This window comes from Engraulis encrasicolus, chromosome 12, assembly GCF_034702125.1.
Source record: "Engraulis encrasicolus isolate BLACKSEA-1 chromosome 12, IST_EnEncr_1.0, whole genome shotgun sequence".
NCBI classification, from domain to species: Eukaryota; Metazoa; Chordata; class Actinopteri; order Clupeiformes; family Engraulidae; genus Engraulis; species Engraulis encrasicolus.
In genome coordinates, this window is record NC_085868.1 from 32,383,586 (window position 1) to 32,395,917 (window position 12,332).

Here is a 12,332-nt window from a genome sequence, read left to right on the forward strand (position 1 = left end):
CTTAGTAGGTGAGCTGAAAAAATTTCGGTGTGCGCTGCGCCCACGCATTTTCTTCCTCTCCTCTTCCTGTCTCTCAGACCTAGTCACGGGCCTGGTGTGTGTGAGTATTCACGTGCGCATGAGTGTGTGTTTGTGTTTGTGTTTGTGTTTGTGTTTGTGTGTGTGTGTGTGTGTGTGTGTGTGTGTGTGTGTGTGTGTGTGTGTGTGTGTGTGTGTGTGTGTGTGTGTGTGTGTGTGTGTGTGTGTGTGCGAATGTGTGTGTATTTTTGTTGTGTGTGAGGGAGTTACAGCCGAAGAATCTGCCAGGGCAGCCGTGTGGCAGCGGGGGTATTAAGGAGCAGATGCATGGCACACATTGCCACTGTGCCCAGGGGAGAGCTAGGATGGTGGGCAGGAGACGTGGAGGAGGAGGAGGAGGAGGAGGAGGAGGAGGAGGAGGAGGAGGAAGAGCTAGGATGGTGGGCAGGAGACGTGGAGGAGGAGGAGGAGGTGGTGGAGGAAGAGGAGGAGGAGGTGGTGGTGGAGAGGGCTGAGTAAGGTGGGGAGAGGGTGGTGGAGAGGTAGGGGAGAGCTAGGATGGTGGGCAGGAGGAGGAAGAGGTGATGGAGAGGGTTGAGTAAGGTGGGGAGATGGTGGTGGAGAGGTAGGGGAGAGTTAGGATGGTGGGCAAAAGACGAGGTGGAGGAGGAGGAGGAGAGGGAGGTGGTGGAGAGGGTTGAGCAAGGTGGGGAGATGGTGGTGGAGAGGTAGGGGAGAGCAGAAGACGAGGTGGAGGAGGAAGTGGTGGAGGGGGTTGAGTGAGGTGACCGGGAGGCATGGAACAGGCCCACAAAGGTGAGGAAGGTGGGGTGGGCAGAGAGTGGATAAGGAGGCGTTGCGGGGTGGGGTTGGGGTGGGTGAGAGGCAGGGGTGAAGATGGTGGGCAGCAGAGGTGGAGGATGTGGTGGTGAGTGTTGGAGACGGTTGATGGGGAGGTAGGGAGAGGTGAGTAAGGTGGGAAGGGGATGGTGGAGAGGCTGAGGAGAGCAAGGATGCTAGGTAGCTAGTGGAGTGTGTGTGTGTGTTTGTGTTTGTGTGTGTGTGTGGTGGAGGGTCGAGTGAGGTGATATGGAGACAGGGAACAGGCCAAAGAGGTGAGGAGTTGGGCAGGTGATCATGATTGGTTTAGGTGGAGGTGGAGGTGGAGAGGCTGAGGTGGGGTGGTGGAGGGGTAAGGGGAAGCTAGGATGCAGGGGAGCTGGTGGGGAAGGGTCTAAGAGGTGAGGATGCTTTGTTGGGGGGGAAGTGGAAAGGGCGATGCAGAGGGTTACGTGGTGGTGGAGGGGCAATGGAAAGCTAGGATGCAGGGGAGGGAGATGGAGGAGGAGGATGTACTAGTTGAGAGGATCACAGAGGTAAGGATGATTTTTTGGGGGAGGAGGTGGAAGAGGGTTACGTGGTTGAGATTGTGTGGTGGAGGGGTACGGGGAAGCTAGGATGTAGGGGAGGTGGAGGAGGAGGATGTACTACACTCTAAGAAAATTTCCCTGCAAAATAACGGCAGTTACTGGCAATTATATTTACCTGTAATTCTACTGTTATTTCACACCAAAAATCAAATACAGCTCATTGCTGTTTAATGTATCACAGTATATAACATTTTTTCAGCAGCAATTGAACTGTTAAATAACAGTACTCTACAGAAAAATAACAGTACATTTCAGTTAAAAAGTTGAATTGTATTGTGTGATGACAGGCAAATACTGGGTCATAGTTGTATTCATGAATATGGCCATGGCAACTTCCCACCCCACCCATCATTCTCCATAACTGTGGTACCCTGGCCATGTTACCACCCCACCCTCCCATCGTTCACCATGACTGGAGTGCCTTGAGCATGATACTATGGCGCAATGCTGTATTGAGAAAATGGTTTGCGGTGGTCCTTTGAAAGTGTGGGCATGAATAAAATTTCAGAGTACGCAGTGCTATGTTACAATGATAGTGTGCAAGGTGGGCTTTTTATTGTATCTCTTGATGAGCCAATGATGAATATAGCATTGGTCAGTCTTTAAAAAAATATTTTGCACCAAGTAGCACAGCAAACAAGCAACACTACAAGCTAGCTCTCAAAGCCTAATTTGCAGCAGGCACATTATATGCAACAATGCCACAAATGATGCCACATACAGCAAGCTTTCACAAAGAGGAAAGTGTGCAAGCATGTAAGCAAGCTTGTAGGCAAGCTTGTAGGCAAACAAGTGCTATGCTGTGCCATGCAGGCCAGCCAGCAGGCAGGCAAGCAACTGAAGTGTTGATAGTCCAGATTTATATACAGGTGCAAGAGTACCATGTGACCAGAGTCATCAGGCCCTTGGCAGGTGACGCCCGTAATTGAATAATGGCATAACAGCCCTACTCAGGTGAGGCCAGGCACTGATTAGCAGATTGGTTTAGATGGGGCTGCTTGTTGCAAGAGTGTTACGTAAGGGTTAACGTTCGGCGAGAAGGTCGCTACCGTGGAATAGCAGCACGACAGAGAGAATCTTTAGACCCCGACGCGGAGCGGAGGGGTCTTGTTCTCTCTGAAGTGCTGCTATTCCACAAAGCGACCGACTCGCCGAAAGTTAACCCGCTTATTATATGGATATACTTAAATGATTCACACATGCGGGGACATGTCTTTAGACCTATTTAATGTTAAGATTGTTGCTGCGCAAAACAAAACAGTGCCGTTGTGGAACACCGCTAGGCAACAGCTAGGTAGGCTAGCCAGGACAACAGGTGTTGTCTATCACAGCAGCTGATTAGAGTGACAAAAGACCGGACACCCTGCGGAGTGATATGAAACATTCGCTTTAGCCACTGACTTGTATACAAGCCAGTGGCTTTAGCAGTGAACGTCTTGTTGCCATTGACAGCGGTAGCCAGGACAACGGGTGCTGTCTATCACAGCAGCTGATTAGAGTCTTGTTGAAAAGTCGCTTTAGCAGTGAAAAGTCTTGTTGCCATTGACAGCGGTCTGTTATAGACCAACCCGTCCGTTATCGAAAAATAACAGACGTCCGAACGTTGGGGAGCCCCGTTGAAATGAATGGAGCATTCGACAGATGACGTCACAACCATATAATAAAAGTTCTTAAAATGTTTCAGCCATTCACACTTTCATCACTATCAAAATGTGCTGCTCACACTTTGCTGCATCAAGCACTTTTTAAGTATTGTAGTTTCCTTAGAAATTGTTTCATCATGCTTGATAGTATCAGATAATCTTTAACCAGTCAGAATGACTTCAGTTCTTCAGGTGGTATTGAAGTTTGATGGTGATCACGGACAAGTGGAGGATGAATGGGTTTCAATGGTGCTGCCTAAAATAACTTGTTATTTTCTAGAGATGCACCGGATCTGGTTCCGGTTCCGGATCCGTCAGGATAATAGAGTTTTTCACAGGATCCGGGTCCGGCAGGATCTTAAGCAGTGGATCCGGTATCCGGCATGTTACCTAAAAATCAGGGTCTGGTGCATGTCTAGCCTAGGCTTTTCAGTCTTTCACAACCCCAATCACTGCATGGATTGAAATCCCTTTGGAAGCGGCTATTGCAGGCAGTGTGGCAATAAGCCAATGAGTCTAAAAAATAGTTTGCGCCAACGTAATAAAAAGGGCCCACGTGTGCGAGTAGACTATATGTTTCAACCCTTTTGTAGGATCCGGTATCCGGTTCCGGATCCGGCAGGATCTTATTCAGTGGATCTGGTATCCGGCAGGATCCTAAAAATCAGGATCCGGTGCATCTCTAGTTTTTTCCACAACGGCGAATACTGCTATTGTGCAGTACTTACTGTTTATGCTCAATATGTGACTCAAAGTAATATTTTCACAGTAGTTGTCTGTTTTTTCGAAAAACAGTAGAATGCTGTTGCAGAATTGCCGTAAATAAACAGCTATTTATTACAGTGTAGTTGAGAGGGTCACAGAGGTAAGGATGCTTTTTTGGGGGAGTAGGTGGAAGAGGGTTACAGGTACGTGTTTGAGGTTCGGTGGTAGAGGGGTAATGGGAAGCTAGGATGCAGGGGAGGTGGTGGAGAAGGGTCTTAGCAGTGAGGATGCTTTGTTGGGGAGGAGGTGAAAGAGGGTTATGTGGTTGGGGAAGAGGTGGAAGAGGGTTATGTGGTTGAGGCGGAAAGGCTGAGGTTGGGTGGTGGAGGGCCAAGGTAGGATGCTAGGATGCATGGGAGGAGGTGGAGCAGGAGGAAGGGGATTTAGCATAGAGAGTGATGGGGAGGCAGAGAACAGGCCGCGGAGGTGGAGATGCTTTATTTAGGGCGGAGGTGGAGGTGTAGAGGGGGTGGTGGTGTGGTGGAGGGGCACGGGAAAGCTAGGCAAGGCAAGGCAAGTTTATTTGTATAGCCGTATAGTGCATTACATACACAGGTGCAACTCAATGTGCTTCACCCAAAAAAAAATGCAGAAAGAAAGGAAACAAGAAAGAAAGACAGAAATTAGGGTCAAAGAAAATTAGAAAACACATGGTAAAATAAACAGTAAGAATTAAAACATAGCTAGAATGCATGGAGAGGAGGTGGAGGATGAGGATGTAGTGGAGAGGGTGATTGGGAGCCAAAGAACAGGCCCCAGAGATGGGGATGCTTTGTTGGGCAGGAGGTGGAAAAGGGCGATGAAGAGGGTTAGGTGAGGGGTGACTGGGAGTCAGGGGAGAGCTATACTCATGAACGGCGTGACGTTTTCCATGTGCGTTACGCCCATTTATGGGGGAAAACAACACATGCAAGTCAATTGGTGATGTCGGGGATTAATAAACGAAAGATACGGACCTGTAGACTAGCGTTGTTCACGCGCAACATGCCGAAAACGTGTTGCGTTGCCGGTTGTTCAAATAATATAGCCAAACAGCCGTGGCTGAAGCATGGAATGTATTCATTTAGGCTAGCCAATGTAGCATGTAAGTCAATGAGACATTCGGTTTGTTTTCACCCATAAAGGGACGTAACGCAAATTTAAGAGCACATTACCCGGATGGCCGTTCATGAGCTATGGGGGGCAGGGGAGGTGAAGGTGGAGGAGGATGTCATAGAGAGGGTGGGGTGAGGTGATGGGGTAGTGAGGTGATGGAGAGACAAAAAAAATGCCACAGAGGTGAGGAAAGTCGAGTAGGGAGAGGGTGGCGGAGTATGTGATGTGATGTGATGTGATGGTGGAGAGGGCTGAGGTGGGGTTAGGATAGAGAGGCAGGGAGCAGGGCACAGGGGGGAGGATGGTACGGATCAGAGAGAGTAGAGAGAGAGAGGTTCCATTGGCCCATTGTTTCCGGGTTCTATTATTGGGGGAAAATCCCCCTTTAGGCAGACCTAGGCAGACCTGAGGACTGTTCTTTTCAATGCTAGAAGCATTATGACACGCCCCTTTAGGCAGACCGGAACCTGGTCACGTTAGGTGCCCATAGAAACCTATTATGTTGGCATATCTCTATACTTAAAGAATCTCTGATACGGATGGTGTGGGGAGAGTTGTTGGCTTTATGGGTGTGAACTGCAGCTGCCTTCATGCAACGCTCCAGTGATCAGCTCATACCTGCAGTCTCTTTACTTGGGAAAGACCCAATGTGAACACAATAATGTTATAAGTAAGCATGAAAGTGAAATATTGTAAATACTATGTCAAAAGGTTAATACAATCTGTAAACTGTCAAACCAAGATGGTGTGCACAATCACTTATACATGCTAAAAAATAGAAATCAGATTTTTGGCAAAAGCAGTGCAGTCCAAGTTGTGCCTTCTTGCAAAATCTGAAAACACAGTTAGGGAGCCTTTATTTGTGTGCATGTATATGTTTTTTTCCAAATCCTATTTTTTTTTGTAGTCTAAAACAATATATATATTTAGCCCTTTTCTCTCAGTTGGACGTCTACTCGGTTTGTTGGTGGCTTCCTCATTAGAGTCCCCTTCTGTTTGTAATTTTTCCTGTATAACCACCTCTGGGACTGCTATCCAAAGCCTCCTCAGCTGTTTTCCTTTACCTCTCTCCTTTCCACACCGCCACTGTCATCCTTTTATGTGGCGTCCTTGGGAAATGTATGTTGCATCTGTTTTTCTTCCCTCTCTGCATGTCTTCCATTCTTTTCTTTCTTGTCCTCTTTTTAACATCCTCCCACCACCTCCCTACAGCCTTCTTATTTTTGGTGGCCTCGCGTTCGTTTAACCAACTTTTCTCTATCTCTCTTTCTCTCTTTCTCTCTTTCTCTCTCTCTCTCTCTCTCTCTCTCTCTTTCTCTCTCTCTCTCTCTCTCTCTCTATCCCCACATCTCACCCTTTCTCCTCATTCGATAGCCTCATCTCCCCTTTGGTTTTATCTCGCTCAACCCATCTTGATCTCCGTCCTCCCATTTCACTTTATCAGCTCTTCCATCTCTTCACCTCCTCATCTCTCCATATCTCTTTATCTCTCTTCGCCTCTGCCCCTCCATCCCCCTTTTTCCCCCTGTCAGTAGCTCTGGCTATTTTGCCCTTGTGATCTTTAATCTCGTTGCTCATGTTCCATTCTTTTCTCATTCGATCTCTCTTTCTTTATCTCTCTCTCACTCCCTTTACTTTCGTTGCCCCCTCGTTCATCACCCGAACTGTAAACTCTCCCTTTGTTCTCCCTTTTTTTCCTCGTCCGTTCGCTCTTCTCCTATCTCTTCGACTCTCTGCTTTGCTCACTTATTCCCGTGTTCTTTGCCTTAGTCATTCACTCTTCCTCCATCTCTCTCTTTTTTTCTCTCCATCTCCATCTCTCTCTCCCCCTCTCTCTCTCTCTCTTTATCACTCTCAGTCCTGAAGTACAGCTCCCATGTACACTTTTTCTCTCTCTCCCTCACTCTCTACCCCTCTCTACCCTTCTCTACCCACCCCCCTCTCTGTCACTCTCTCGCTCCTCTCTCTGTCACTCTCTCGCTCTCTCCACCCCAACAGCTCTACCCCATCCCTTCTCTCTCTGTGTCTCCGTCTCTGTCGCTCTCTCTCTCCCCACCCAATCGCTCTCCCTGTCCATGTTTTCCTAGCTGATGATGCCCTTGCTTCTCCTATTCCCTCAGGTGGAGGGGTCTCTCTCTCTCTCTCTCTCTCTCTCTCTCTCTCTCTCTCTCTCTCTCTCTCTCTCTCTCTCTCTCTCTCTCTCTCTCTCTCTCTCTCTCTCTCTCTCTCCCCACCCCAATCGCTCTCCCTGTCCATGTTTTCCTATAGCTGATGATGCCCTTGCTTCTCCTATTCCCTCAGGGGGAGGGGGCTGGTCGCCGAGCCCAGAGGACCAGCACCCCTGGCTGCAGGTGGACCTGCAGGAGCGTGTGGAGATCACGGCCGTGGCCACGCAGGGCCGCTGGGGCAGCCAGGACTGGGTCGCCCAGTACCAGCTTCTCTACAGCGACACGGGCCGGGCCTGGAAGCAGTACCGCCACAGCGACGTGCTCTGGGTGAGTCCAGTCAGTGCAGACGTCATCGGATATGAGCCGTCACTGATGGATCCTGGGCGTTTGTGTTTCATGCAGACCATCCAGTGATCGATTGTGAACCCATCATTGGTGGATTGTGGGTGTTTGTGTTTCCCACACACTGTCTTTTACAGTATACTTTATTTTTTTGGTCATTCAGACATTCCTCTAGGTCTGAACGACAGAAACATTTTGAGCAATAAAAATGAAAGCATAATAGTAGAGTAGAGTAGAGTAGAGTATCGTTTATTGATCCCAGGGGGAAATTAAGGTGTCAAGTAGCATACACACATAAATAAAGACATAAAGACATTGTCCACAAGACATAACACACATATTTACACATAAAATAAAATAATCATATATAGCTCACTGTTGCATACTTATTGCCAAGGCATCTCTCTCTCTCACACACACACACACACACACACACACACACACACACACACACACACACACACACACACACACACACACACACACACACACACACACACACACACACACACACACACACACAAACCAAGAAAATAAAGTGTAAAGTGTCCACAGTGTTCACATGTGCCGTAATGGGTGGCGTGTTGGATAAGGCCCCCCATATACCGGTAGATTCCAGCCAAGGCCCCCGTAACATCGATCGTTGTGCCCGATATTTCTTGTGCATAGTTCTGTTACTCAAAGCCCCACTGGGATATACTGTTTAAAATAATAATGAAAACCGTAGTAATGTCCAGAGATTATTATAATAAGGCACAATATTGCTACACTTATTGTTGGTTTATTTTGCGGGAACATTGGTTATTTAATGTATTAAATATTTTATTTCGTTTCGCTAAACTTGTTCTGCCAACCTGCCACAGACCCACTCAATATACCCTCACGGACGCCCAGCAGTCCCTGGCCCCGACTTTGACAATGATCTGTTGGGCGTGGGATAATATTTCCACTGCACATACCAAGTTGTGAGAGAGTCACTAGTGTCACCCTGCCTAAACATGTTTAAAGTGTGAAAATCAATCATCTCACTTCTCCCTTGAGGTGTGAGAGAGTTCAGAAAAATCCAAGTCCAGAGAAATTAACCCTGTTTCGACTAACATTTGGTCCCCCTCAAAACTGAATTGGACTCTTCAGATTTACTGTTCAGATTTAATTCTACTCAATATTGTGTAAACTGAATTGAAATTTACTGTAACTGCCCCCCTGCAGAATTTTACACTGACTTTTGTCTCCACTGAGAGGAGTTTGACTCTTCACAGTGTTATACAGTACGTAAAAGCTCTATCTGGATTTATACATATTGACATTTTTTGTTTTACTGTGTACAAGGACGTTAGTCTGTGCCTGGCTCTGGATGAGTCCAGATGTGATCAGAAGAACCATTGCTGATGGATTCTGTGTGTGTTGGTCACCAGACTCTGTTGTTTCTTCTCACGAGGTCCTGTCTATCTCTGCAGAGATGCTTGCAGCTACAGTAAGAGATGAGGATGTGAACGTGTGCTTGGATAGCTGTGCTCAGGATCATCTTTCTTATTCACTGCAGGGTGTGTGTGTGTGTGTGTGTGTGTGTGTGTGTGTGTGTGTGTGTGTGTGTGTGTGTGTGTGTGTGTGTGTGTGTGTGTGTGTGTGTGTGTGTGTGTGTGTGTGTGTGTGTGTGTGTGTGTGTGCGTGTGCGTGTGCGTGCGTGCGTGCGTGTGTGTGTGTGTGTGTGTGTGCGCATGCTTGTGTGTGGGTGCGCATGCGTGTGTGCGCGTGCGTGTGTACGTGTGTGCGTGCGTGTGTGTGTGTGCGCATGGGCGCACTTAGCTGAGTCATGTGTGTTGTGTGTGTTTGTGTGCCTGTTTACATGATTGCCCAACAACGTGCTCTCCGTGTGCCTGCTAGGCTAGGCTCCCAAAAGCTGTATGTGCGTCTCAATTCCGATCTTGCATTAACCCTAATGGAGCTGGTAACACAATTACACCATCACCAAAGAACAGCATGTTATCCCGCTGAGCGGGGGCCGTGAGTCATTAACTTTGACTCAGACGCTAGTCGCAGTATTCAACTCCTCGGGGGGTGACATTTCTCATTACAACCAATACTCTCCGAAATAATAACCCAACTCAGAAACAAGATTTTCATACAGCAAACACGGCGTACGTACGGATTTGAGCAGAAGAGAGACATAATGGAATGCTTTATTTGCATAAATTGAAAAAGAGAAATAACCCCTGGGAAATGAACTGAACAAAACACTATTTTTTTTAACATGAACATTATGTAGAACTGTTTATTATTGCATATGTACACACAATTTGTGTCATCTTTGCCACGCAAAGTGATTTAAGACAAATAGGCTTGTAAATAAAGTAAGGTCGGCGTATTGTTACATGACATTTAAAATAATTTCAAAATTCTTGCCAGAGCTAGGCAAGGGTTGCCAATACTATCCAAATAATTCACCTTGTGAGTTGCAGCTTGGAGTTGACGGGCAAATTACTTGTTAATTGAGTTTCGTTCAAGGCACAGGGAGTCATTAACTTTTGTGAGCAATCGCCCTTCAAAAGGGGGTTGTTTATTCCAATTTGTTAATCACGTGAAGGTATTTAGGCAAAAGGATTCTTCAGAGCACAGGAGACCGTCGGAGACATGTCGGAGGCCATCGGAGAAAAGGCTGTGAATTGACGACGAGGTTGTTTCTCTATTTTCAACCACAATTTTCATCTGTTTTCACACACGATCAAGTTATGAATGATTCATTTTCATCATTTTGCCTTCACGCTCTTTCATTAGCTAAATTAGCTGTAATCGGTTTTATGTGTAACCAACAGAAAAATGCCTGCCGTCCAAAATTGCTTCCAGAATAAGGAAAAATCTGCTGTCTAGTTTCCTACAAACAAAAAAGTCTCAATGAATCTTGATTTGTGTGTCACTCTCATTTCTCTTGTTAGACCTTCCCCTCCCTCCTCTCGTCTTTGTCTTCTTTTTGCAATTCAATATAAAGATCAATGCCTAGGACAGAAAATGAGATGCAGTATTATTGTTATTAGAACATATTAAACTGTGAACTTGCATGTATTGAGCATATACGGCATGCTGATAGATACAATGTGTTGCCATGGCTTTAACTATTTGAGTGATTCACCCTCATTAGACAGATCAATATTATTATTAAATGGACAACAATATACTGTATACTGCCCTTAAATGTACTGAGTTGGTGGGGAGTATGGTATTGAGGAGAGCAATATGTACCAGTGGCCTGAACTAAAGATAGGTTTTCTGTTTACAAACATGTGTGATGTGACGAGGAGGGGCAAGATGCTAAGCAGCCAACCACGGGAGCACATTTTTTGAGTGACAGCAGTTTCCAACAATCAGAGGCTGAAGAAGGACCCCTGACATGTATGTGAGCATTGCACACTCCAGTCTGCTAACAAATACATTCAGTTCTCTCAGTCAGTTTCTAACCATGATGCTCTGATATCCTGTCTGTACATGTATTGAGGAGAATGTGTATAGAGTAGCAATGGCAAGGCAAGGTTACTTTATTTGGATTGCACATTTCATACTTAGATGCGTTGTGAGATGCGTTTTTTTCAGAGGTTCATTTACAGCAATGGTCTTGACTTAGTGTGCACTGCAGTTTGCTAACGACTAAAAGGGAGGTCTCAGACTCAGGCACAGTTGCTATGCATGCTTCTATGCTGGGGTGCATTTCTGGAAAGCGTAGGTGCTAACTATGTAAGCTACGTTGTTGGTTGCAATGCAATTTCCCATTGGCAACTACGGAAGTTGCTAACTGCTAACAACTACGCTTTCCAGAAATGCATCCCTGGAATGGGATGGGTTGGGCCGAGCTGGCATAGTCTTGCTAAGTGAGTCCAACACCATCTGTTTCCTGGGACACCGGGGCTATGAGAAATGAACCGCCCCAACAAAGGCATTTAATTAAGAGCTAGTGCGATTGAAAAACACTCGTTAAAGACCAATAAGTTTAGTTTCACTGAGTCACGGCCATGTGGTGGTATAGCCGTGTTTTATATACAAACATAGATCACTTTGATTTTTTCCACCGAGTTGATGACTTGATGGGGGTTCTCAGGGCAATTTCCACACTTCTGAACTGAGGCTTACTTCGTCTTAGCAAATTTGTAAAAGCCCTCAAGCCAAAGATTAGTCAAGGCTCTGTTTTGGCCTTGACTCAAGACACATTTCAGCGAGCAAACCGCAGAACCCGAAATCGGTGCTTAGAGGAAAAGACTCGTGATTGAAGTCTCTCTCTCTCTCTCTCTCTCTCTCTCTCTAGGCCCTGGGTAAAAAACATAATACAACAAAATAAATTACTGTTGGCTGCCTGTGCTGTACGAGAGACCAAAGCTAAGTGCACCATGCACCACTCTGTTTGGCAGGCTTTTGCTCCAACTCCCCGCTGCCCGGTGAAAGAATGAAAGAAAGCATTCTGAAGGGGATGCAGCAGCCCCCCCAAAAGCAGCTCTCCAAGTGTGCCCTCTCTCCCCTAGTCATGGGGGCTTGTGAAGAGTGCATTTGTTAAATAGGCCAGGGGCAAACACACATGCACACACATACACATACACACGCACATGCACACACACACACGCACACAAACACGCACGCACACGCACACACGCTCGCATACGCACACACACACACACACACACACACACACACACACACACACACACACACACACAAACACACGCACACACACACACACACACACACACACACACACACACACACACGCACACACACACACACACACACACACACACACACACACACATACACTTTCTCTTGCATGCATACATGCACATACCCACACATGGGCATGCACACATGCACGCACGAATGCACACACACACGCA

General features: G+C 46.7%; 1 protein-coding gene across 1 annotated transcript in view; it reads left to right on the plus strand.

Annotated features, from left to right (window-relative positions):
- Positions 1-12,332, plus strand: part of cntnap5l (contactin associated protein family member 5 like) — a 168,223-nt gene that overhangs the window by 45,506 nt on the left and 110,385 nt on the right. Inside the window, exon 3 of the mRNA XM_063211883.1 lies at positions 7,253-7,446. Coding sequence (XP_063067953.1) covers positions 7,253-7,446 — 194 coding nt within the window. The remainder of the gene's footprint in view (positions 1-7,252; positions 7,447-12,332) is intronic.